The following is a 27449-nucleotide window of genomic DNA, read 5'->3' as shown; positions in this document are numbered from 1 at the left end:
TTTGGACAATTAACACAAAACTACCATTTGTAGGATATTGAGGTCAACATCCTGTACATGGAACATTCACCAATCAAAATCACATGCTAATATATAGTGTCAATAATTCTTAAAAGTTAAATTTTACACATAATGTCCTCTGATCAAAGTGGAATTATATTAGGTATCAATAAAAATAAGATTCAAAGAAAGTCCCAAGTATTTGGAAGACAAACACAAGCACTGTTAAACAGTGCAGAGGTCGGGTATGGTAGCGCAGGCCTGTAATCCCTGCACTAAGGAGGCTGAGGCAGGATGATCATGAGTTTGTGGCCAGCTGGAGGTACCTAGTGCGTTCAAAGCTGGCTTGGACTACATAGTGAGAACCTGTCTCAAAAATAAATGTGTGACTTTTTACAAAATTTTCTTTATTTTTTTTAGTACCGGGGATCGAACTCTGGTCCTTGCGCTTGCGCAGCAGGTGGCGAAACCACTGAGCTAAATCCCCGGCCCCTAAAAATAAGTGGATAAATAAATATATAATAGGACAAAGGCCCAGTACCAGAAGAAAAAAACTTAATTTGTAAACCAAGCATGCTGGCACATATCTGTAATCTAGCACTCAGGAGGCTGTGGCAGGAGGATCATGAGTTTCTAGTCACCTACATAGTGAGAACCTATTAAAACAATTAAAAATAACAATCAAAAGAATACATTGTTAAGTAAAAAATCTCCCTACAGAATAAAGCTCTTTAATCAGTTTTCAGACTGATTCTACTAAACATTTAAGGAACAAAAATTTTACACAAATATTCAGAGAAGGGAATGCTTCTCCATTAGATGAGATTAACATAAATCTGAAGCCAAAGACAAGATAAACACATTACAAGAAAAAAATAAAAGTGAACATTATAAATCTTATATATAAAATATGAACAGGCCAGGTTGTGGTGGGACATGCCTGTAATCCCAGAACTCTGGGGGTTAAGGTAAGAAGGAGTGAAAGTTGAACCCCACTTGGTGATTTAGGAAATGAAGGACCCTAGTTAGCAAGACAGACTCCATATTGCTGCTTGACCCACCTGCCTGCCCTTTAGATGAACTCAGAAGGAGGAAGCTTAGAAACCTCCTCCCCTTAGAGAGCCTCTTAGAAACAACAATTAATCAACTATTGCTTTACAAATGTTCTAACAGCAGGATATTCTGCTTCTGTACCTTTTGCTTGCTTAACTAGTTCTATCCCATAGGGGGGCCTAGAAACTGTTGGCCTCAAAGGTGTATAAAACATGTTTGTCTCCCCCCAGTGGATGCTTGAGTCCGATGCTCAGCTCCGGTCCTGGCCGGTAATAAACTCCTGTGTGGATTTAATAACGGTCTCTGGTTGGTTCTTTCTCGCTGGGTGCAACAGTAAGATCCTGTTTCAAAATTAAAAGGGCTGGGAATGCCGCTCAATGTTAAGTCCCTCAGTTCAATCCCCACCACCACAAACACACAAACATCCATAAAAACAAACAAAATTCAAAAATATATTGGCAGTTTACACCAAATACAAGATGGTCAAGAGGGGATAAACAGATGAGAAAAGTAAGTATGGTAAGATCTAGGTGCTGAGTATACAAATCTGTTCTATAAAATTCAACTTTGCTTTTCATGTTAAAATTGTGGGCTGGGTAAACAATCTAGGCAATCACCAATACCCTTTCTACTCCCTTTACTGAAGAGATACAAGCCACTGACTACACTATCTACGAATATCTTCTTCAGAGACAGATACATGGAAACATTCTAAGTTTACTGTCGTTTAAAGATGTCTGTCCTAGTTTGAAAATATACTCATTTTTTATAAGCCAACTGCTTATACTATGAGTCAACTAGGTTATTAAAAACTCCTAAGTGTTTATACCAACCTTAAAGGCTTTATTACTGGAGAATGTATTTGCTTCCAAACATTTCCTCTGAAACTCTAAGACTGCTTTAATGTGTTTCTGAAATCTTGACACTTTTGCCTGGAAGACCGAAAAGTAAGTAATCACCAAACCAGAGTAATAAATAACATAGAGAGGCAGAGGAAAACTTATTTGCCAGAGTAGTCTTGTTAGATTTAGGCATCCATGCAAATTAACGAGAATTTCTTTTATCTTTTTCTCTCTCTCTTTTTTTCTTTTTACAGTCCCAGGGATTGAACCCACGGCCTTTGTGCTGAGCTACATCCTCAGTCCTTTAATTTTGAGACAGTTTCATGAAGTCGCCAAGTTGTCAAAGCTGGGCTTGAACTTGCAATCCTCTTGCCACCCATAGTGCTGGGATTATAGGTGTGCACCAACACAACCAGCATAAATTAAAAATTCTTATACATTCATCCCTTGGTATCCATGGGGGTTTGTTCCAAATCTTACAGATACCAAAATCTGTGGATGCTGCTGAGGTCCTTATATATAATGCCATATTACATATATCCTACACATATCCTCCTGTACAACTGAAATCTTTAGATTACTTGTAACACCTAATACAGTATGAATGCTATGTATACAGTTGTTATACCATATTTAGAGAATAATGACAAGAAAAAAAGACTGCATATGTTCAACAGACATTCTTTTTCTGATTATTTGCAATGCATATTTAGTTGAACACACAGAAGCAGAACCCAAGGATATGAAGGGGATGACTGTATAAGCAAAACATTTAAAGATTTTATGCTTGTATGATATTCAACATAATATAAAAACATAAAAATTTTAATTGGTCAACAATGAAACTATCAGGAAGTAACCTTAGAAGACTAAAATAAAAAAATATAAAGGAGCTTCAGAGAGGTAATACAAGCCCTAAAAAGGATATAGAATCAAAAGACTACTTATATATTAAACATGTCAATTGACATAGAATGTGTGAGAGTTCCAAGAGTATTTCTTAAGGGTTGATACTGCTGGCTTATAATAAATTCTGTATTGTCAACTATATGGTCTTAAATCACACTTGTGGCCTAGAATCAAATTTGGGTCTTGCTTTATTGTTTGCCTTTCATAATACATAAAATAACATCAAATTCTACTTTTTAAAAGGATTCAAATGAAATTAGACACTTACGAAGAGTTCACCAGCTATTGCTTCATGTTTATTCTTGCACTGTATCTTCCCAATGCGTTCACTCAATTCTTTCAGTTTTTTATCAAATAGTTTGAAATTTATACTACAAATCTCCTGTCGAATCAAATGTCTGACCTAGAATTTTAAAATAAAAACCAAAACACCCCAGGTTTCGCATTTTAAAGCAACTTTATCTTCTATTTTTTTTAAAAAATAGCTTTGTTCTTTTTCTAGATTTAATGTAATGGCAAAATATACATTTGTATTTTTATGTTTGTACTTACATTTCTACACCAGTAAGTTTTATTTGTTGGTTTTCTGAGACAGTCTTGCTATATAGTTCATGCTGACCGTGAACTCACTATGCAGCCCAGGATGGCCTCAAACTTGCAGCTCCTTCAAACTCCTGCCTCAGCCTCCCGAGTGCTGGCATTACAAGTGTGTGCCACAATACCCAGTTCTGCATCATTAAGTTTCTCTAAAACTTGAGTATTGAGCTCAGCATGACATGTCCAATATTTAAATATACAGACATGTTACAAATTAAATTTATTCTCAAAGTGCTAATTTTAGTTTCTTCTATTTCCAGTTGATTATTATTCCAAAATATATATTATAAAAAACATTACAAGAGTATACTCCACTTATTTTTTTTAATGACCCTGATGAAATGTTAGTATTTCATAAACAAAGAGCTCTACTTACATGAAAACCACAGCCTGATAAAAATGCTTGGTCTATAGTAGATATAAACAAATTATACGAGTTTGGGGCTTGATCCTGCCATTAGCAAGCGATATGGCCTTTGAAAAGTCATAAAGTCTCATCTTCTGTCCACAAATGTACAGATGATAGAGTAAATGTCCATTGAATGAGTGATACCTAAAGGATTTTCTTTTTGGTATTGGGAATCAAACTCAGACCTTGTACTTGTGAGGCAGGCACGGTGCCACTAGGCTAATCCCTGGCCTACCAAAAGGATTTTTTAAGAAAATAAGGTAATATTTAAAAGAATTCCATAAAATGGAAAATACTTAATTGATATGAGAGAAATAAATAAGCAAGACAATTACCATTATTTGCATAACTCTTTAGAGGTTAGGTTTGTGATGTTAAAATTAAAAGAAGCCATGGACAATTATGTTGTGATTAATGCAATCTGGCACAATGTATACTACTCTGAAAGACTGTAATAAGTCTTATATATATATTTTTAAAAAATCAATGTATTTCATTATCTTTTTTCTTTTTTTTTTTAAATAGACTGGCTCCTTTTCAGGAAGCATATAATCTCATTGCCCAATGATACGAACAGCTCTGTTGAGACTTACATTCAGAAACATTGTAGTTTTCTTTTTTATATACCCTCTTATTGGTACATTTTAGGTGTACAATATAACGACATTCATCATTAGAGATATGCAACTTTACATACTCTCTTGGTTCTTATTTTTTCCCTCTTCCCCTGCCCTCCTTTCAACCCCTCCATCCCTCCCTATTTACAAAGACTGTATCCATTTTTTCATTTTCTCATATTAATTCCATTCCCTTTCCTTTCCCCTACCCCTCCCACTTCCCCTTCCCCGTTGCCCCTTTTCTTCCTATTTCACATTATTATACCTTTTACTCCTTATTTACACTTTCAGAGAAACACTGTAGTTTTGTGCTTAAGTATTATTCTCCTATAAGCAACTTTCATAGCAAGAGTGGTCCTTTAATAATGACACCTGCAGTGATACACTTAAGGAGTCATTACATTTTGATGCCTGTTGTGTTGACTTCTAGTACATAAAATAATGTCTGTTGTATTCTGTACTTTTTTATTTTTTGGCTAACTGTATGGAAAGTTGTCAGAAAAGCCTTTGTCAGAGGATGGATTTCTTAAAAAAAAAAAAAAAAGGAAGAGTAATAATTACATCTTGACCAAAGTATATTGTTTCATGGTGCAGTTTCCATGTTAGAACTTTTTCACACTGATATCACTTGGATAATTAATTGTATAGTATTAGATAATTTTAATTATTCCCAAGGTTTCTCCTTCTTGTTGTCAATTATTTTCATTCTTCAGCATTGTCATCTACTTGATCTCTTCTGTAATGCTCAAAATATATTTATATATAATAGAGTGCTCAAAATATGTTAATTCATCAGGTAAACCAAAGTTTGGAAACATATACCATTTTTACTGACAAAAATTATTTTTTTTTTAAACCTATGTGTACTTTTTAGGCATCATTGCATGCTTGCCAGTTCACTGGCTGGAGTCAATATGTGAAGCTCATACTCAGGAAATCTTGCAGAAACACATCTAAATTCTTTGAACATGTTTCTCAAACTTCCCTGGAAAGAAAAATCACATGTGATACTTTGTTTAACACAAATTCCTAAGCCACATCCTAGATCCAAAGAATTTCCAGGAAAGGAAGCTGGAAAATTGTATAATTAATAGGCAATCCCAGTGATTCTTTAGATTTGACAAAACAATAACTTTTAAATATTAGTGAGCTCAAAAGAGTCACACTTCAAACAAGTACTCATAATGATTCAGACAGAAGTGATTTTTTAACTTGACAATCTTACAATAAGTGCCCAACAATGGTGATTCCTCTTAGAGTGGATGTTTGTTCTCATTTAATGGTAATGTTCTTTATACAAGGAAAACACAATGACTTCCATCGAATACCTCACAAATGTCTTTTAGAAACTGTCATGTGCCCAACATCATGGAAGTAGAAAGAAACCTGGCTTCAATTTGCAGATGGCAGCCAAGCTGAACTAAAGTTTGTAAAAAGTACAAACTTACATATCCTCAATCTAAATTGTAGGGAGATTGAATAAGTTGGACTTTGGAGAAAAAGCTCCTCTGGTTCAGTAATCTAATTGGAGTCAGCTAGGCCTAGACCCTTTTAAAACCTCAAAAGATCACAGACAACAGCTCTAGGGCTTTCAATCAATAGGGAAAAACAATGTCAGAACAGGGGCCTTATATTAATGAGACTCAAACAAAATAAACCTATAGATATGGTTTCCAGAGCTGGAGTTATCTAGCTCAATGGTAGAGTGCTTGGCTATCCCTAGGTTCTATCCCCAGCACTGCAAAACTAAAGTACCAGATACAGTTTAGAGAGACATTTGTATGGAATTACACCAAATGAGCAGAAAAGTATTAGCCAAATGAGCTATTTAGAGACAGGAAAAAGGAATTAGTCAATATCCAAATTGCCTCTTGTACAAGAAATGTGCAAAAATGTATAAGAAAAACTGCATTACTTAAGTTCACTGGGAAGTAATATTTTCTGTCAATCAACTTGGGTTGAGTGTTTTGTGTGGTATACAATAGTACTGAGAACCCTGATTTTTTTTTATGCCAGTGAAATTAAAATGTCCAAAAGCCCTACTAAATTTTGTGTTTTTATGTACCTATCATAACTTATTTCTGATGGTAGTCACTGATCACTGGAAACAGACAGATGGAATCCTCATCCGTTTTTCTTTTTCAGATAACATGGTCCTAGGGCTTGTTCCACGTGTCTACTATGCCTTCCCTGCCAGCAATAGGCCAATTACCTACTTTTTTTTTTTTAATTAATGTCGCCTTTGGTATTCCTGAAGAAAACAGGAAGTAGAAAGAGAAAAATTTACAACTTACCTTTTACACTGGTTCTGAATGAATCTTTTAAAGTTTTTCTTTATTAAGTAAATACATATTCATGGATTATAAACTATGCAACTGTAATGATCTGTTTTAGAAAACAGTAGTTATTTTTTCCCCTAAAATAGGATTGTTTGGATTGAAAAATTTTGGTCTATTACAGCTAAGAGATATTTATCTACAATATAATGTCTTTTAATGGTAGCATTCTAGTGGCTGTGATATAGTAACACCGATCCTCAAAACAGGGGCTGTTTACATCCATTCTACTAGAGTTGAAGCTCATTGTACTTCAACTCTGAGTTGATCAAACATGTGTGGATATTGTAGAATAATAAAATGATATGGGGCAAAGTGACAATGAGAAGTATATTCAGGGTGCTACAAAATAAAATGTCAGCTAATGCAATATAGCCTCCTTAGTCTGACTACCAGGGGAAGTAAACCTGTATGCAGCAGGATTTTACAATGGACTTCATGGATATCTGAGTCTATGAAATTATAACAATTATGATGAGATCTACAGCTGCAGATGAAGGAGCCTCATGACCAGAACACAGAGAGACTAGATTATTTAGCAAAGCTCAAGGTGATTTCTGACTTTCACAGAGATTTAAGCATAATATTGATTAAAAAGTGAACTCTCTTTCTACAACAGGACTCTTCCCACACATGATTCCCAGGTCACTCTGTCTGGAATCACTTTGGAAAAACTAGAGATATTGTGGTAACATAAATAATTACCTGTCTGTTATTTCAGTTTTCAAATACCAAGCTTTGGCTCAAGTTAAAGTCATCTGTACTATCTTATTATGGGGATCAGTTAATTAACTTTTAACACTTTTTTACTAATCACAAGTAAAATTCTTAGGCACATATTTATGCCTCAATATTTTACCTGTTCCAGCACTGCTGTTTGCCTTTCCAGAGATACACAAATATTTTCATTAATTTGCTCTGAAGTTTTCATGCGCTTAACATTTTCTTTGTTTTCTGAAAACATCTTCTTTTGATTGTAGCCTTGGGGAGATGGAAAGATTAGAGATAAAAAATATTCCTTATAAAGAAGGAAATGAGAATAAGGACACTTTAAACAAATATAAAAACTAAAATATGACGATAGCATTTTTTAGAAAATTTAATTGCACTAAAATATTCCCACAAACTGATGTTAAAAAAAAAAAAATCAAAAACCTGTCTTAGGTTCTCGTATCACATACCTTCCCCTTCAATGTTACTTGATATGTATACACCAACAAAAACTGAATTATATCATTTACTCTATTTGCAGTTTCTTAAGTAGTCCTACATTATTTTTACAAGTAGTTGGTTAGGCAGTCCTATGTATTTTCCATATGTGACCCAATATTATTTTTAAGCAATTTAAAATTCATCTTATTAAATGATTACTCTGTAGCCTAGACGAAACCCAAAAGTTCTCTGAAGTCAATACTCTCTTCTACTCAATATCAAACATAAATCCCCCCTTTAATGAAACTTAGTTTTGCTATTTTAATAACTTTATAACCCCACAACTTCACTTGATAATAATTTGGTATATGCTGCTCTCTTTACATACACAATGACACAAATTTATATGTACATATATATTGTTACCCAACGCCTTATGCTACCCATGTGGTTTACAAGTCAACAATATGGTAAGAAATGGCTTCAGTAGCTGGGTGTGGTGGCAACTGCCTGTAGTCTTAGCACTTGGGAGGCTGAGGTGGGAGGATTGCAAAAATCAAAGCCAGCCTGAGCTACAAAGCCTGTTCAATGCTGGGCTGAACCACATAGTGAGATCCTGTTTCAAAAAAAACAAAACCAAGACAAAGAAAAAGAAAAGAAATAGCTTCATCAATAATTATAAGAACAATACGCCAGGGATTTAGCTCAGTGGTGCTGCCACCTGCCTCGCAAGCACAAGTTCCTGAGTTCGATCCCCAGTACCAGGGGGAAAAAAAGAAACCTCCTCTTTCTCAAAAAAACCTTCCAAATAACAAATATATCTGAAATGAATCAAACTGCTGCTATAAATCACCTTTTGTGCATAGGAAGTGATTATTCCCTTCTTTGTTAGAATAAACCACTTCTTTTTTTTTTTTTTTTTGGTATCGGGGATCGAACTCGGATCCTTCCGCTTGCAAGGCAGGTGGCGGAACCACTGAGCTAAATCCCCGGCCCAAAATAAACCACTTCTGATAAGTCAGATCTTGTTAAATTGAAATCAGGTTTGTCCTAAAACTGCCTGTATACTTAAGTTTGGCTTAAACATTTATCTGTACATAGTGAATGCACTGTAATCTAATCTTATAAAATGTAGCTGTCTCAAATAAGACATGACAAAGTGATCAAAACACGTGCAAAGCATGACAGATGTGAACTGTAAGTAACCAGGGTGACACTACCTCATTTCCCTTCTCTGTATGTCACTTCCTTTTCTCTGACTACCAATATAACCTGTCCACATGGTGGGAAGCCTTCTTGAACCATTTTTGCTGCTCATGGTTTCCCTAGGTTTGTTGTAATTTTCTCCTTTAATAATACCTTTCTCCCTCCCCACCAAGAAGTTCATGACCAAGATACTTTGAAATAATTATTCATTTATCTTTTTCCTGCCTATATGTACTCTACTTACTTGCATATCATATGTTAAAATCCCCCAAAGGAAAGTGACTATTTTAATTTCTCCAGAAGATATCTAAGTATATACTTACTGTTATTACCATCAGTGTTGAGTAAGCCCTGCTGCTTTGAGTCTGTATTTTCACAATCTGAAATGCTGGAGTGTTGGGTTCTACTGGATTCTTTAGTTTTTAAAGTGTTAGCTACACAGTTGCTGGAACTGACTACATTCACCCAGTTAGGTGTTTTCGCAATAGGCACACAACAGGAGTCTGAACTTAAAATGTCATTTTGCCTTTCGTCATGTGACTCTGAATTGGAGTTTGCTTCTAAATTGGAAGCCATTTTGTTGATTTTGTTATCTTCCAAGGTATTTTGAACTACATCACTTAAAATGATGGGTGAATGACAACTAGATTTTAGATTACAATTCTGCTCATGTTGAAAAAAGGATGATGTTATATTTGTCTTATATTCAAAATGAGTTTCAGATGTATTCCATTTCTCTTTCACTTCTTGTATAAAGAATTGGCTGGGAGAATCTATTGTTTTTCTTGGCTTTTTGTAAGAACATACAACTTGTTCATCAATACACTCCAATTTTGTTTTTGAGTGAATAACTTTTTCTATAGGCTTCATTAAATTCTGAGGGAATCCTACACTTTTCAGTAAAAATGCTGAATTTTTCTCAGAGTTCAATGAAGAATCAACAATTTCAGGACGTCTACATTCTCCAGTTATGACTCCAGTACTTAAATTCTGATTAGCACTTAGAACATTATTCTCCATTGTTGTTTTCAGAACTTCAACAGTCTTTAACTTATTCAGTATCTCTGCTTGCTTCCGGCAGCTTGTAGGCATGGTTTTTTTGGCTTTTAATATCTTCCGTTTACTTCTATCTGGACTTGCCATCTTTTATATCCTAGAATTTAAAATATATTTAAATGCATTTCTCCAGTAAATTAAAGTTATTTATTTACAATACTAAAATGACCCTGAGACTCTCTAGTTTAATTACTTTTATTGGAAATTATTCATTTTCATCTGTCACCAAGTACAAATACAGAGATACTTTGTCAAACAGCTCCAAGCTCAAACTGTTCACTTTTCAAACAGCAATGTTCGAAAAAGAAATCTGCTCAATATTCATAACTTTGCTCAAAATCGAACCAAAAATCTGACTTGAAAAAAACCCAGTTATGGGACCCAGAGTGAGACGAGGTGTGTCTCCCTGCAGACATATATGGGTGACGTCTCAGTCTAAGCTCTGCTCTCAACCAGACAACATATAGTGCTCTTGTGTGTTAAAACATGTCATCGTGCTCTTTTTTTATGCTTTATTTGTGTAAAATATAAGAATGGCTCTAAAGACAAGTTAGTGATACAAGCAGTAAAGCTAAGAGGAAAACTGATACCCACAATAGAGTTAGAGAGAAATCACTATGAAATTTGTTAAAGTCCTGGAAAAATGAATTTATGAATTTAGGTGTAATTTTTGGGCCTCAGAACCAGTTATTTGGTTTTCCATTATTTATGAGAAAAATATGTTCAGTTTTTAAACTTTCTGGTATTTGAACTTGAATTCGGAACAAATTGAGTTCGACAACTTAGGTATCACTGTAATTTTAGTTTTTTCTTATAAATGTAATCCATATAAATTCAAATATTGTATAACTGATAAACCTGCACTGATATTAAACCTGACAATTTATCTGGTTATATCTTGTTATAGCACCTTAGTGCCATGACCACCAACTTTTGATTTAATCATGTTTAAGTAGGTCATAGTTTAAACAATCTAAAATTTAAGTTTTTTTATAAAATGATTTTTATAGGACACATTACATTTTTACAAATAATGGCTCAATTTAACCTTTTCTAATATTCAAGTTTCCATAATAGTGGTGTTATAGGAGTAATTCCCAAATCATCAGTATTTAAAAAAAGTACAAAGACACATGGTATAGTAACAGTTCAAATAAGCACACCAATTTAATTTTGGTTATATTCTACTTAATTCTTAAAATTCTTATTTATTTGTCTAATTTAAGCAAAATCTAGCCAGGGTGGTAGCACACACTTGTAATCCCAGGACTCAGGAGACTGAGACAGGAGATCTGCCATGAGTTCAAGGCTAGCCTGGGCTACTGTCAGTTCAAGGCCAGCCTGAACTACAATTCAAGACTCAGTCACAAAACCAAACCAAACCAAACCTACAGCAGTGAAAACAAAGCTGAGAAAAATATGTTACTGTTCATCCCTCAGTACCCACATCATCTTTGATCTAGACCATGGGTAGGTATATGGGTGAAAAGAAAAGAACACTGTCAGGTTACAACCAAAGGCACAATACAGGCAAATGAATGATAAAGGCAAATGAATTATTGCATACTAACAAATGATAGGTCAATTACCTAACAAAAGCAATCACTAAACTCAAAGACAGACTCTAAGAATTGTTAAGGTATGAATAACCTAGCTAAATCTTCCTGAGTAACTTCTTCATTTATCATTGTCTATTTTCTAACTTAGTTTTCTTTTACTATATTCTTTACTTCATACATCATTTAAAAGGTTAGGTGTTGTGAGACATGAGGTAAATAATTTAGAAAGAGAAAAGAAATGACAACAAATTATATTTTGAAGACATGATGTGTATCTATAAACAACACAAAATCCAGGAATACAGCATATTTTCATTACTAGGGGCCTGATACACCAATAGAATTCTATTTTTCCTATTAATACAGAAAATTAAACCTTTAAGCCTTAAAGGCCCCAGACTCTTACCTGCTTCAGCCCATTCAGAAACACACAGCCCCACAGCACCTCCCAGGAGGTTATGTTTCATACTTAAATATAACCACAATGTATGTAACCACAGAACATTACTAGCTGTATCTTGCTATTTTGTATTAGCTATATTCTGTTATTTTAGCCTCAAACTTACAACTTCATGTTTACTCAAAGGCCCCTAACCTTAGAAAATTACAACATCTGCTTATCTGCTAAAAACCTGTTTAAAATTCTGCTTCATTCACACCCCTAGTCTGCCCCAACTTAAACTACTGTATAAAACCTTAAACTACTGTACAAACACCTCTTCCTATACTTGGGGCCCAGGTTTTCTGAAGCGCAAACTTCACTGGGCTGACCACTCAATTAAGCCTTGGCTTTCTTCTACCTCTGAGTGACTTTAGGTCATTCCGCGGTTCAGATTTCCTACATTTGGTTCCCTGACCAGGAAACTGATTGTGTTGGCCCTCTGAGCCACCAGCTCAGAGTCAAAGGATGGCTGATGGAAGCCCTCTCCAAGGAATGAGACAGCAACGTCCCTGCCGAATTTGGCGGTATCTCTTTCATTGGGTGAGGGTAACTGACAGCTGCACTTACTTTTTCCCTACTGGACTCGGAGAAAGAGGGACTGAAGCCCTTCTAGGACTTCAGGAAAAGGTAAGGCCCAGGCGCCAGCTCCACTCTCAGTCATGCCTGTCCCAGTGGACAGAAGGAGAGACTGATCACCTCTCAAAATCTCAAGCCAGAGATGTCAGCCAGGGATCTCCCTAAGGGGAAAGGAATGCTTTAATCCTGAAAGACTAATGTATGTGTGAGTGAATGTAATTGGGTGTGGTCCCCCACTACTAGTCTGTTTGGCTCCATGGCTTTGGCTACAGAGTCTTATTGGGTCCTACCCTGCGGTTCCACTGCAATGGTGTACAGCTTAATGGTGACTCGCCTCACGCAACAGAAGTGCTGACCAGGCCCTGGTTCATATGGATGCATCTTAGCCAAATAACACTCAAGTTCCCATGAGGGATGTAGCCGAGTGGATGCCGGAGTGGTCTCCATTAGGAGATAGCAATCTTTGTGTGTTGTAACACTGTTCAAAGGCACCACATACACCATAGATCATGGGTAATCATCAGAGTAAGACAACTGTTTTAAACTGAATGTTACTACATTTTTAAAAAAGGCTTTAATGGAAATTATAAAAGTATGATGAAACCCTCCAAATTAAAGGCTTTCTATGAAATAGCCTGGCCCAAATTCAATGTTGAGTGGCCAGCAGAAGGGACCCTAGACGTTCCCACAGTCCAGGCAGTATGGAATGTTATGTCAGGCAAGCCTAGACACCCTGATCTGATTCCCCTATACCGATTCTTGGTTGGAGGTAGCTCAGACTCTATCCCGCCATGGGTCCGATTCTGCATGGGTAGGAAGGGACAGAATCAAGTTTTTGTGGCCTCGAACTGTAGCCACCTCTCCAAAACCTCAAAAAAGCTGATTTTTCAAGGCCCACAGGAGAAAGACTGCCTGGCACTGCCTTATGTCCTCGAGCCACTGTCTGTACCTTTACAAGCCCCTGTTCAGCTGGAGAGCCCACCACCCTCCAAACTGCTGCCACTGACTCCCTCAGGTACCCCACCCCATCTTCTGAATCATTACCTGCTTCACCAGCAGCACTGTCTCCAGTTACACCAACCCCCCCCACACACTCTGACAACTCCCTTCTCTACTCACCACTTCTGACTGAAGTCCCCAACTCCTCCACCATCCCACATGGCAATGAGATCATTTCCCCAGAGACACCTCTCATCAAGCACCTTAGATTTGCTCAGCCTCCTGCAGTCCAGTTGCCAATATGAGAAACCCGACTTCCACCCACCACCCTGGGAGATAGTTCTGCCCAGCTCAGATGGGTCACCCTCTACTACCAACCCTCCAATACAACTGATCTCCTCAACTGGAAACAGCATACTACACCGTATTCTGAAAAGCCCCAAGTGCTCATCAACCTTGTGGAGGCCATCTTCCAAACCCATCTGCCCACCTGGTACAACTGCTGTCAGCTGCTCTATACCTTCTTCAACACTGAGGAGACATAAAAATCATCACTGAGGCCAGGAAATATCTTCAGATTACGGCCCCCGCCAGCCAAGATGCAATGGAATGGGCCAAACTCATGGCTCCCGAAGTCAGGTCAGACAGAGTTCCACAATACTGGGGTACAAGAAGCCCTCACCAGATACTGTGGGGCCCTCCTTCACAGTCTTAGTGCAGCTGCCAAAAAGCCTGCAAACATGTCCAAGATTGCCTCTGTGCTACAAAAAGCAGACAAATTGCTCAGTGACTTCTATGAGTGACTCTGTGAAGCATTCCATATCTTCACCCTATTCAATCCAGAGGTTCCTAAAAAATCAATGCATGGTAAAGGCTGCATTTGTGGCCCATTCTGCTCCTGACATCTGATGTAAGCTGCAGAAACTGATATCCAACGCAAGCTCCAAAATCTCCTTGGAACACTTCCCTGCTGCCTGTCAAAAAGCCTGGAAAAGGGCCTGGGATTTAGCTCAGTGGTTCTGGCACCTGCCTCGCAAGCACAAGGTCCTGAGTTTGATCCCCAGTACAAAAAAAAAAAAAGCCTGGAAGAGGCCAGGGATTTAGCTCAGTGGTTCTGGTGCCTGCCTTGCAAGTGCAAGGTCCCAGGTTTGATCCCCGGTACCCGCCCCCCCAAAAAGTCTGGAAGCCTGGAGGAAGCTGACTGGTACAAGACCTCTGAGTTGTCAATGCTGCCATGGTGACCATCCACTGGCTCATGCCTAATCTGTATACTTTACTGACCCTGCTCTCACCTGGCCTGGTTTGCCTGCCTGAACCTCAAAGATGCTTTTTTCTGTCTATGACTGGCACCACCAGAGCCAATTGCTATTTGTCTTCAAGTGGGAAGATCCTGACACAGGACAAAAGACACAACTTGCCTGGATGAAACTCTTCCAAAGCTTCAAAAACTCTCCCACACTATTCCAGGAAGCTTTAGCTGCCCAATTGGCTCCCTTCCCAGGATAAAGACTAAACTGCATTCTGCTACAGTATGTGAAGGATCTCTTGTTAGGAAGCGAAACCAAAGAGGACTGTTGGCAAGGAACGACAGTCCTTCTCTGAGGTTGCTTCTGGAGACCAGCTACAAAGTATCCTGGAAAAAGGCCTAAATATGTCTGCCTTCTGTCCAGTACTGGGGATTCATCCTCAGCTCTAGGACTTGAAAAAAGAAACAGGTCATCTGTTCCCTTCTCAGGCCAGCCAACAAAAAAAAGCTACCTGAATTCTTGGGAGTGGCCAGATTCTGCAGAATTTGGATACCTGGATTTGCTGAGAAAGCCAAGCCCCTTTATGCCACTCTCACTGGACCAGAAAACAAGCCTCTAAAATGGGAAGAGGCACAAGAATCAGCTTTCAAAGAGATCAAGTGGCCATACATAAGGACCCCCACTTTAGGGTTGCCAGATGTAAGCCAAGAATTTAATATCTCTGTTCATAAAACAGCCCATGTGGCCCTGGGAGTTCTAACTTAGACTCCCGGGCCCTGGCAGAGGCCAGAAGCCTACCTGTCTAAACAATTGGATACTGTGGCAACGGAATGGCCCTGTGGCCTCCATACTCCAGTGGCAGCTGTCACTCTCATCGAGGAAGCAAACTGACTCTGGAACAAAGTCTCCAGGTAAAAGTTCCTCACTCAGTTGTGACTCTAATGAATACAAAGGAACATAAATGGCTTTCAAATGCCAGAATGGCCCCATATCAGGAAGTACTATGTGAAAATCCCAGAGTCACCCTAGAGAATATATGGAGTCTAAACCCTGCCACCTTTCTGTCCGCTAAAGAAGGCCAGCCAGACCACGACTATAAAGAGGTCATTGATGAACTGTTCTCAAGCCAACTTGATCTCACCAAGGAGCCACAGCCTCAACCAGATGACACCCTATTCACTGATGGCAGCAGCTTCATGCAGGATGGAGAGTGACTAACAGGATATGTGATCACTACTACAGATCAAGTCATTGAGTTAGGTCCCCTCCCGAAGGGCCAGTTGGCACAGAGGGCAGAGCTCTAGGCTCTTATCTGAGTCCTCCACTGGGCTCAAGAAAAGACTCAATTGTTATACTGACTCAAGATATGCATTTGCCACTGTCCCTGTCCACAGAATAATATACAAGGAAAAAAAATGTTTAACAACTGGGGGGGAAAAATTAAAAACAAAAAGGATACTCCAACTTTTAAGAAGCAATCTGGGAACCAAAAAGAGTGGCCATTATGCATTGTCAGGGACACCAAAAGGGAAATGACTCCATTGCCAGAAGAAACAGTTGAGAGATGTTACAGCCAAAGAGGCAGCCAGACAGCCTATGTCTTATGTTCTTGAATCCCAATAAATTTTCAGAGATGGCCACGTTAGAAGCCCAGAGACCCCACCAGCAGATGAGCAGCTAAATGTGACAAAGACTGCATAGAAGTCCACAAATTAATGCCAAAAAGATGTCTCCCTCCATTGTGGACCCACCTAGATACAGAGGACAACCCTGGCTGTTAATCCCCCGAGGAAAACCTATGGGCCTAAGAACAAGGAAGACTTTGAATGGGTTCAGACTTCTGTACATTACCAGACACCAGGGTCTTCATACCCTTCATACCCCACAGTGCTTACCCATTCGTACTAGAGGCCCTTAATAAGACACATCTGGGAAGAACAAAAGCAGAAGGCCTTCTTAAAAGATACTATAAAGCCAGGCTCCCATCTCTTTCTGCGCTACTAATCTGTCACTGATGTAAAGTTTATGCTAAAAACCACCTGAATCAAAGGCCACAACAATGCTCCGGAATTCCAGCACACTGGGACTGCACCATTTGAAGACTTACAGAGAGATTTTACAGAAATGACCCCACATTACAGAGATAAATAACTGGTGGTCATAGTCTGCACATACTCTGGATGGGTAGAAGGTAAACCAATCAAAATAGAAAAAGGTAGGGCTGGGGATTTAGCTCAGTGGTTTTGCCGCCTGCTGCACTAGCGCAAGGACCTGAGTTCCATCCCCGGTACCAAAAAAAAAACAAAAAAAAAATAGAAAAAGGTAGAATTTGTTCAACTACTGCTCCGAGAGATTGTTCCCTGGTATGGGTTACCACTGTCCATTGGAAGTGACAATAGACCTACATTTGTGCCTGAAATGGAACCTACATATTACCTACAGATCACAGAGCTCAGAGCTCAGAGCTCAGAGAAAGCAGAATGCATAATGGATCCTCAAGTCTATCCTGACCAAATACTGTCAGGAAACGGGAGCCAGTTAGCCACAGGTTGCCTCTAGCCTTGCTCAAAGTCAGATGTACACCCAGACCCTCAGGTTATTCTCCATATGAAATAGTTTGAAAGACCTCCCCCAATCATTAAATACTTCCAGGGAGATGTCAGACAGTTAGGTAATAATTATGTGGCCTTAGTTACATGTCTTGGGACCAATACTTTCATAAATTAATAAAACTGTCTTAGAAAAGGCCCCTATCCCTACGGGCAACCCTGCTCATCCATTTCAGCCCAGAGATCAAATTTAGTTTTAAGACTGAAAAAAGCATCCTCTCAAACCTTTCTGGCTGGGGCCTTATGATGTTGTTCTTGTCACCTCCACTGCTATTAAGGTCACAGGAATAGCTCCCTGGATCATACCAGGGTCAAAAAAGCATACCTGGCTGATAGTCCAACTGGACCTCCATCCGCTGAAGGTGTACCTGCCTGGATAGCCTATCCAGACCCCCAAAACCATCTCTGAACATGCCTCCATTGTGAGAGACCCCCACCTGATTTGAGAGATTACAAAATTGCTGCCCAGATTCCAGATGACTGCCCTGCTCTAGTCACACTCGATGGTCAATCGTCTACCCACAGCTGAAGCTTGAGGATATTGTTCACAAGGTAAAAGACTGTTCCATGTATTGCCATCCCTGGTTTCTGGGCCTCCTAGGTCTTCTAGCCCTAATCTTTGCCACTGGTCTTGCCACAACTGCATCTAGTGATTGGACTCTTGTCCAGAGAACCTTCCTAGTCACCCACTTTACAATTTATATCGGGTGCCTAACTTCTATCCAGCACCTCTTATAACTTACTCTATGCACCTAACTTTTACCCAACATCTCTGCCAGTGACCTATGACACAAGATATGATTGTTGTCAGTATCTTGACCTCATTCACCCTATTCTCCTTCTTGATTAAAAAGACTCAAGACATCCCTTGCCCAGAAGCCTGTAACAAGGGATACCGCATAGGTAGATGGGGATCTAGATCAATCCCCAGGTTCTTTGCTTATGTGTCCATGTCAGAGGGGTGTTTTTACTCAGCTCAACTCTGTTCCTACCCCAGAATACATTAGCTCTTCAGCCAGATGACAGGCCAAGAACAATGCACTACAAAACAGGACAATCTGCTGGCAGATGGTCATAAACAGCTATTCAATACGAGACTCAGACCATGTCTATAATGAAAATGTTAGAGGCCCAAAAATAAGTAGGTAAAATGATTAAAGACAGTCAAGCTAAACAACAGTACTGTTACATAGATTTAACTGGTTCCCATCACCTGACCAAACCTCAGAGGCCCTCACACGGCATCTTGAACAGCTGCTCAATGCTTCCTTTGGCCTTTACATTGAGCCTGTTCAAGCTGTCCATGCCTCCTGTTGGATGCGCCTTTCCCTCCATAAACAGACCTATGTGATAATCCCAGTTACAACAGGGTGGACCTCCCCACATCAAAACCTTGCTAACAATACAGAAATACTCCTTGGACTTTGCCACCTCCCATTAAAGCTAGGTGAACAAACCTTTAACATGTGGGCCACTGACAAACATTTAAGATATAAACTGTAACATGTTTTGAGCATTTTGTGATGTATTTCTTTGTGATTTGTATATCTTTGCGTATCAAATTATTTGCTCATTTAAAAACTGGGTTATTTGCCTCTTTATTGTTGACTTCTAACAGTTCTTTACATAATGAAGGACCCTAGTTAGCAAGACAGACTCCATATTGCTGCTTGACCCACCTGTCTGTCCTTTAGATGAACTCAGAAGGAGGAAGCTTAGAAACCTCCTCCCCTTAGAAAGTCCCTTTAGAAATAACAATTAATCAACTATTGTTTTACAAATGTTCTAAGAGCAGGACCTTCTGCTTCTGTACCTTTTGTTTGCTTTGCTAGTTCTACCCATAGGGGGGCCTAGAAACTGTTGGCCTCACAGGTGTATAAAACATGTTTGTCTCCCCCCCGTCGGGGCTCATGTCTGATGCTTGGCTCGGTCCCTGCTGATAATAAACTCCTGTGTGGATTTAATATTGGTCTCTGGTTGGTTCTTTCTCGCTGGGTCTAACATATAAGTCCCTTATCAGATATGATTTATAAACTTTTCCTCCCATTCTATGTGCTGTCTTTTCAATTCTTTGATCTTATAGTTTCACAAACTGAAGTCTTAATTTTTGTTGGAAGTACAATTTATTTTTTCATGTTGCCTATGTTTTGGTGTAGTACCTAAGAAATCAACTGCCCAATCAGGAATTTTCTTTACTCTGAAGGTTTTAATAATCTTAGGTCTTATGTGTAATTTTTATTTTGTTTTGTTGTTTGAGAGTCTTGCTGGGCTCAAACTCATGATCCTTCTGCTTTAGCCTCACTAGTACTGGGATTATAGATGTGTACCACCCTCCTGGCTTTATATGTAGGGTTGAGGATATAACTCTGTGTGAAGGCCCTGGCTTCAGTTCTCAGTAACAGAAGAAAAAAAAAAAAAGCCAATGACACACAGTAAGAGTCTTTGATAAGTGGTATTAGAAAAATTAATGTAAGAGGCAGTTTAGCTTGTTAGCTTATAAATAGGCAGCTAGCAAGGAACAGGGCCTAAGATAAAGTTGGGCTGGTTAACCTTACAAAGAAAACAGCATATACAAGGTTAAGTGTTAACTCAAGCCATAGATTGCTAAGCTCAGGCATGTAAAAGGAAACAGAAAAAACTATAGGAGTTAGGATAGTCAGGCAGTTAAGATTCTAACTCTGAGACAAATTCCTTAAGCAGAATGGAGTGTAAAAAGTAAACAATCCCTCCCTATATTTGGGCTGGATTTTGAGGAATTTAGAAACAGAGTAACTGGTTTTCTTTTGAACTCTGCATTAGAAAGCTTAAGCCCTAGGTGATTATTTTAAACCCATGGGGCTACCATGATAGGTGATCACTGGACACTGAGCAGATTCCCATACTCTGATCTGTAAAAGACTGTACACGAAGAGTCCATTTGGCACTCCAGGACCCCTCCAAACTGTCTGGGGCTTTCTTTCTTCTTAAGGTTCTAATAAGCACACTCCTTGAATGCCTCCTAGTTCATGATTTCATTCTTTGACTCTAGACACCAGACCGGTTTGGTTGGTAACATTAATATCCACAAACAAAGGACATAAGGCTCTCATCTAACACCATAAATCTAAATCAACTAAGATTGATTTAAAACTAACATAATGCCAGAAACTATAAAACCACTAGAAGAAAACAGGAAATACTTCATGGTAGTGGTCTGGGCAATTATTGTTTTGAGGATTGACCTCAAAGCACAGGCAAAAAAACCAAGAATAGACAGTGAATTGAATCAAACACAAAGTTAAAGAAGAAAAAAAGCAAATAAAAGCAAAGTTGTCAAGCTGGAGTTTCCTTTGACCATTTCCTTATTCTGAAAACTGTAATATACACACTATATACAATAGCAAAGGAAACGGTCAACAGAGTGAAAAGACAATCTATGGTGGCGAAGCCCGACGGACCTCCAATGCTGCTTGACAAAGTTCCAGCTGGGGGAAGAGGAGGGTGGAACACATCGTACCCTCGTGTTTTATTTTTTTCTTGCCCTAATGTTTACAATTGTTACTCTGGTCACAGGAATCATTGTATTTGTGACTAACAACATATTCTCCATGAGGCAAATTGGCAATGTTGTATTGAAATCTGATCTGGCTCAAAGGTCCCAAATTCCTGTTTCTCTCAGTTCTATTGTCACACCCACTTCTAAAGAAACCCCTCCTAAAACTCCCTCTGTTTTCCTGCTACTATAACTCCTTTCTTCTATTGATGACTTTCTTTTACTAAAGGGGTCTTATAAAGAGACTCAAAGGACAGATTTTAGATGTAAGACACAGTGGGAAATGGGAAATAGAAAGAAAGTTAAGACAAATAAATACACTAAGGAGGCAAGTTACTCAGTTTTTCTCAAAGTACTGTAAACATTTCTTGCTCATGGACCATGAACCCAAATAACATTTAAGCAAGATGAATAGAGGTATAGAAAAAATAGAGAGCTAATAGCAAACTATATTAACCATTGTGCAGTTTCTCAAGGGCCAGCTGACGACCACAAGTTTGACATTTAATTAACTAAATCTTGCTTGTATCCCCGCTGATATAGAGATTTTGATTAAGTTACTTTCTGTTCTGTTTAGGTGGGGGTAAATAAGGGGACAATTGTAATTTTTAAATGTATTCATGATGTTCAATGAAATGAATCAGCTTAGGAAAAATATACTTTGTTTAGTAAAAAATAACCTTTATTTCTATAGAAATTGCTAAGGCAACCTAAAATGTAAATATGTTCCGCCCAATGCCTCCTAGCCATTACTTAAAGATATAAAAATAAATCAGACCCTGAGACTTATCAGAGGGAACCTGCACATTGCTTGTGAAGGTTCTTTTCTCACTCGCCGGCCCAAGACCTCTCCCCTTCCTACCCTGCATCGACTGCAGCTGGTCTGTGGCACTATGGAATGAGAAAATACTTGCAAACTATATGCAGTAAAACTGTGGTTTGAGATAATTTGTTCTGCTCATAATCCAAAGCACTTGGGTATCAAAACAAGAGGGAGGGGGGGAGGGAGGGGAGGAGGGAGAAGAACCAGTTGTGATAATATGACATTCAGCATGATATACTATTTGTATTACAAGAAATCACTTGTTTATCAAGTTACAAGTTTTTAGAGATGTTTGCTTGTGAAACACTCCCAGATCAAGTTACTTGCAATCAAAGGTTTGACTATCCCTAAACAGAGGCAAATGTCCAAAATATGTGAGTATAACTCTCTAATACTAGTCCTGATTGAATCGTGGGATGACTTTCTATTTATTTAGATTTTAACTGATTTCTTTCAGTAATTGTTTTGTAATAATTTTTATAATGCAAATTTTGCTGTTTTGATATTCTTATAAGTCAAACCATTTTCTGAATGTCATTTTATACTGTTTGTTGAATGTAGACATGGTCCTAAATTTATAAAAGGGTGATAGCCTGATGAACATCTTACAGATATTCCCCATTTAAAAGAACCACTTGTATAACAACTGTTCGGATTTATGACTGAGGTGCACTGTTCACTTATGACCTGCTGCTCAGACTTATGACCCACATTTGGACTTATAACACAATAACATAAGCAGTAATGCAGCCTTATGGTGGCTTCTATAGTACAGTACTGTAGTTTTATGTTGTTATACATTATAGTACTGCATGTAAGAGTTGTGCAAATAAAAGCAAATTCATCAAGTTGGAGTTTCCACTGACCTTCTTTGTTCCGAATATTGTAATGAACATGCGATATACAATTCCTCATTTAGTGACCATTTAACAATCTAGTTGTGGAATGGAACTGTTGTTAAATGAGGAATGTCTATATAAGTAAAAAATGTATTTAATACCTATGCAGTGTGCCCCATGGCAGTCAGGGTACAGCTTCAATGTGACTGGCTTTGGCATCTGCCCCAGGGATTGGTGGAACAGACCAGATAGGTATGTCTGGGTGGATCACGGAGGCATGGCCTTGCGGTATATTTCTGGCCCCAATCCCTTCCCATTCTGGCACTGTGCTCCTGTTCTGCATCTCACCTGCCATGAAATAAGCACCTTTGCTTTACAACTCCTTTCTGCTATGAAATCTCTCAAGAGTCAATCACGGACTAAATCCCTCAAAACAGAGTGAAATCAAATCTCTTCTTAAAAGTTGTGGGTATTGGGTATTGTCTTCTCCCAATGGTGTGTTAATTACTTTCTTGTTGCTGGGACAAAATACCCAAAACCCACAAGTTAAAGGAGTAAAGGTTTATTGTAGCTCTTTGTAGAGATTTCAGTCTGTAGTTGGGTGGCTCCAAAGCAGGGCAGCAGTGGGAAAGAGTCCATGGTAGGGCTGGTAGAAAGCAGCCAGCCATAAACCTTCTATCTTAATTTTTCTTGTTGCTGAGAAAAAATGAGTGCCATGAGGGATGGAGGCAGATACATCTAGATGCCAGCCATAATGTTACATCTCTGGCCTTCAAAAGACTCATGCAAACCCCTTTATGAAAAATGCATTTAGTCCATCTCTAAGAGTTGTCAGAGTCTTAACAGTTTCAGCAATGTTGAAAAGTCCAAGTTCAAATTCTGAGATTTAAGGCAAACTCTTAGCTGAGAGCCCTAGTAAAGATGAAAAGAAGATTAAGCACTTCCAACACACAAAATGGAACATTTCCATTCCAAAAGGTACAAATAGGGGGATAGAAAGGAATGAGACCAAAGAAAAACTAAAATCCAGCAGGACAAACATTAAACCTATATCTCTATGTCTTGCACCAGGGCAATCTGCAAGAAGATGTGAATTACAAACGACTTTGGTGGCCCTGCCTCTATGGCACTGCTGGTGGTTGCAGCCTTCATTGGTTCTCTCTTGGGCCAACTTTGCTCAGATGATCCATGCTCCTGGCTTCTGCAACTTTCTGGGGTCTGATCTGTACTTTCACACTCTCACCTTCACACGCTGCCCTCTCAGGGGCATACTGCCTGGTCTCCCAGGTCTTCATTCATGAAATTATCTGTAGATTTTTCATAGATGTTTTTTAATAGGTTAAAGAAATTTTGAACTTTTTCTACTTTGATGAATATTTTTCAACATGAAGGGGTATTCAACCTTTATGTCAAAAAAAATGCTTTTTAGCCATCAGTTAGGATTTTGTGGCTTTGTTCTCTATTCTTATTGATACAATACAATGCAGTAGCAGATTCTTGAATGGGAAATCAACCTTGCATTCCTGCAATAAATCCACTTGATAGGATGGTGTATAATCTTTTCTCCATATCATTGGTATTGAATTGCTAATATTTTGAGTTTCCCATCTTTATTCATAAGAGACATTCTATAATTTTTTCTTCAGATATACTAGTCTCCTTTTGTTATCTGAATAATACAGAATGATAAGATGTGTTCCCAGAAAGATGAGATGTGTTCCTTCTATTACTTTTTCTTTCTTCTTTTGGTACTGGGGATCAAACTTGGGGCCTTGCGCTTGCAAGGCAGGTGGCAGAACCATTGAGCTAAATCCCTGGCCCCATATTGCTTCTTGAAAGAATTTGTGAAGAACTGATTATTTTAGCCAAGCATAGTGCCACATAACTGTAATACTGGTATTTGGGAGGCTGAGGCAGGAGGATTACTGTAAACTTAAGGCTAGCTTGAGCTACACAGTGAGCTCAAGGCCAGTCTGACTAGTGAGACCCTGTCTCAAAAAACTCTAATCTGGGCCAGGGATTTAGCTCAGTGGTTCCGCTGTCTGCCTCACAAGTGCAAGGAACCGAGTTCGATCCCTGGTACAAAAACACACACACACACAAAAACCTCAAATCTAATTTTTGTAAAAAAGATAAAAGAATTAGAAACTTTAAATATATGTGGAATTCACCAGGAAAGCAATGGGATTTCTGGATTTTGGGTCCTAAATGTCTTCACTTGTTACAGCCTTGTTTATATGTGTATCATTCATTCTAAATTATTTTTGGTAGTCTGTCTTCCTAGGAATTTGTGTACCTCATTCATTTAAAACCAGGGCATACAATTGGATTGCTGTGTAATATTCCCTTTAAATATTTATAATTTCTGCAAAGTCAACAGCAATAGCCCCTCAATTCACCATTTAGTTTAGTAATTTGAATCTTCTTTCCCTTTTTAGTTCTTTGTTAGGGTAGCTAAATGTCAATTTTCTCAAAAAACAACTTTTGGTTTAAGTGATTTTCTCTATTTTTGGCTTCCCTGGTATTCTCTATTTTTTCCTATTTTCAATTTTATTAATTTTTGTTGTAACTTTTGTTTTATACTTCATTGTGCTGAGTTTAGGTTCTGCTTTCTATTTTCTAGTTTCTTAGCATGAAATGATAGGTTATTGATCTGATCTCTTTCTTTGCTAATACAGACATTCATCATTATCAACTTCTTCCCAATGATTGTTTTAATTACATTCTCAAAAGTCTTGGTATAATGCATCTTCATTTTCATTCATCTCAAAGTATTTTCTTATTTCCTTCATGATTTTTTCTTTGACTAATTAGTTCTTTACCAGTGTTTTAATTTCTACACATTTGTGAATATCGCTTTTTGGTATCAATTTCTAAATTCATTCTATTGTGGTCAAATTATTATTTTTTAAACTTTTTGAAGACAGGATCTCCCTAGTCAAGGCCAGCTTTAAACTTGCTACATAGCCCAGGCTGGTCTTGAACTCATGTTGCTTGTGCCTTAGTCTCCCATGTTGTGGGATTATAGGTGTCTGCCAGAAGACTCAACACTTCATGTAACTTACTTTTTATGATTTCAATCTTTTAAAATTTGTTATTTTATGGCCTAGTACTTTTATAGTAGAAAAATTTCTATGAGAAAAAATATATATTCTGATACTGATGAGTGCAGTATCCAAAGAATGTCTCTTGCTGGTTGTGGTGGTGGGGCATAACTGAAATCCCAGCTACATGGGAGGCTGAGGCATGAGGACTGAAAGTTTAAAGTAAGCCTGGACAATTTAGCAAGACTGTTATCAAAAGAATTTTATTTTAATGGTATGGGGATGTAACTCAGTGGTAGAGTGGCCCTAAGTTCCACCTTGAGTACAAACTAATTCTCTCAAGTAGCTGGTTTACAATATTGTTCAAGTCTTTTTTCTTGCTGATCTGTCTAGTTATCTATTCATTATGAAAAGTGGTAGATTGGTGTTTCCAATTATTATCATTCAACTGTGTATTTCTTCAATTCTGTCAATAGTTCCTTTACATATTTTGGTGTGCTTTTTCTAGGTGCACATATTTTGTGACAACTTCCTAAAGAAACTTTTATTACAATATGTCCCTCTTTATATCTCTTACAATATATTTAATTTTGCTCTATTTTGTTTGATAACAGTATGGTAAATCTTCTAATGATTGCTATTTGCATGATAAATCTTTTTCTATCTTTTTACATTCAACTGTTGTCTTAGAATCTTATGTGTTGCCTTTAGACAGTATATAGTTGGATTTTCTCCCCCTCCAGTCTGACAATCTCTACTATTTAAGTGGATTGTTTAATCCACTCACATTTGACATTATTGATAGTTGTATTCATGTATTCCACTGTACTTTTAGTTTTACATGTGTTGGATCTTCTCTATCCCTTTAGTGACCTAAGTATCAGATTTTTAGGGTCATTTTGAAACTTAATTCTATTACACAGAAAGTCTGTGCTTTTTAAATTGATTGCATCAGTTAGTTCATTAAGTTCAATTATCAATCTAATAATTAGTTGGGGAGTTGGTACATGCCTATACTCACAGCACTCTGGAGGCAGGAAGATTGTAAGGCTGAGGGCAGCCTGATCTACACAGAGAGGTCAAGCCTAGCCTTGACTACAGAGCATGCCCTGTCTCCAAATGAACAAAAAAACCCAATCAAAATATATGTCAAGCCAAATCCAAAACTCCAATAATTATAGACTCTTTTCTGTCAGGGGTCCCAAATCCCCAGGCCACAGACTGATACCAGTCCATGGCTTTCTAGGAACCAGGTCATAAAAAAGTAGGTGAGCAGTGAGCAGAGCTTCATCTGTATTTGGTGGTCCCCATTGCTCATACTGCTGCCTGAGCTGCACCTCCTGTCAGATCAGCAGCAGCATTAGATTCTCACAGGAGCATGATCCCAATAGTGAACTGCACATATCAGGGATCTAGGCTATGTACTCATGAGAATCTAATGCTTCAGAATCTGAGGTGGAGCTGAGGCAGTGATGCTAGTACTGGGGAGTGACGGCCCATACATATTAACCTTAGCAGAGAGACCTGACTGCACAGACCGTAATAAGTAACTTCAAATTCATATCAAGACCCTATCAGTAACAAGTGATATTAAGTTACATATGGGGGCAGGGTTTACAGTAATGAGTGATGTACTTAAATTATACAGCTACATGTGGTGAC

At 38.3% G+C, this 27449-nt stretch overlaps 1 protein-coding gene across 13 annotated transcripts in view; it reads right to left on the bottom strand.

The window, feature by feature from the left end:
- Window positions 1-27449, bottom strand: part of Atf7ip2 (activating transcription factor 7 interacting protein 2) — a 72834-nt gene that overhangs the window by 33865 nt on the left and 11520 nt on the right. For 7 of the 13 annotated variants that reach the window (XM_021244479.2, XM_013065617.3, XM_013065621.3 and 4 more), the window contains exons 2-5: window positions 9445-10274; window positions 7623-7744; window positions 3073-3207; window positions 1887-1985 (exon numbers count right to left, since the gene is read on the bottom strand). In XM_021244479.2, the coding sequence (XP_021100138.1) occupies window positions 1887-1985; window positions 3073-3207; window positions 7623-7744; window positions 9445-10264 (1176 nt within the window). In that variant the 5' untranslated portion in view covers window positions 10265-10274. The remainder of the gene's footprint in view (window positions 1-1886; window positions 1986-3072; window positions 3208-7622; window positions 7745-9444; window positions 10275-27449) is intronic. The other 6 variants (XM_013065619.3, XM_087202945.1, XM_013065620.3 and 3 more) reach the window with 3 other exon arrangements.

Source organism: Heterocephalus glaber, unplaced genomic scaffold (assembly GCF_053883595.1).
Source record: "Heterocephalus glaber isolate CG9 unplaced genomic scaffold, H.glaber_assembly_v1.0 deba00001781, whole genome shotgun sequence".
In the NCBI taxonomy this organism is placed as follows: domain Eukaryota; kingdom Metazoa; phylum Chordata; class Mammalia; order Rodentia; family Bathyergidae; genus Heterocephalus; species Heterocephalus glaber.
Note: the sequence above shows the minus strand (reverse complement) of the source record. Positions and strands in the feature narration are given on the sequence as shown.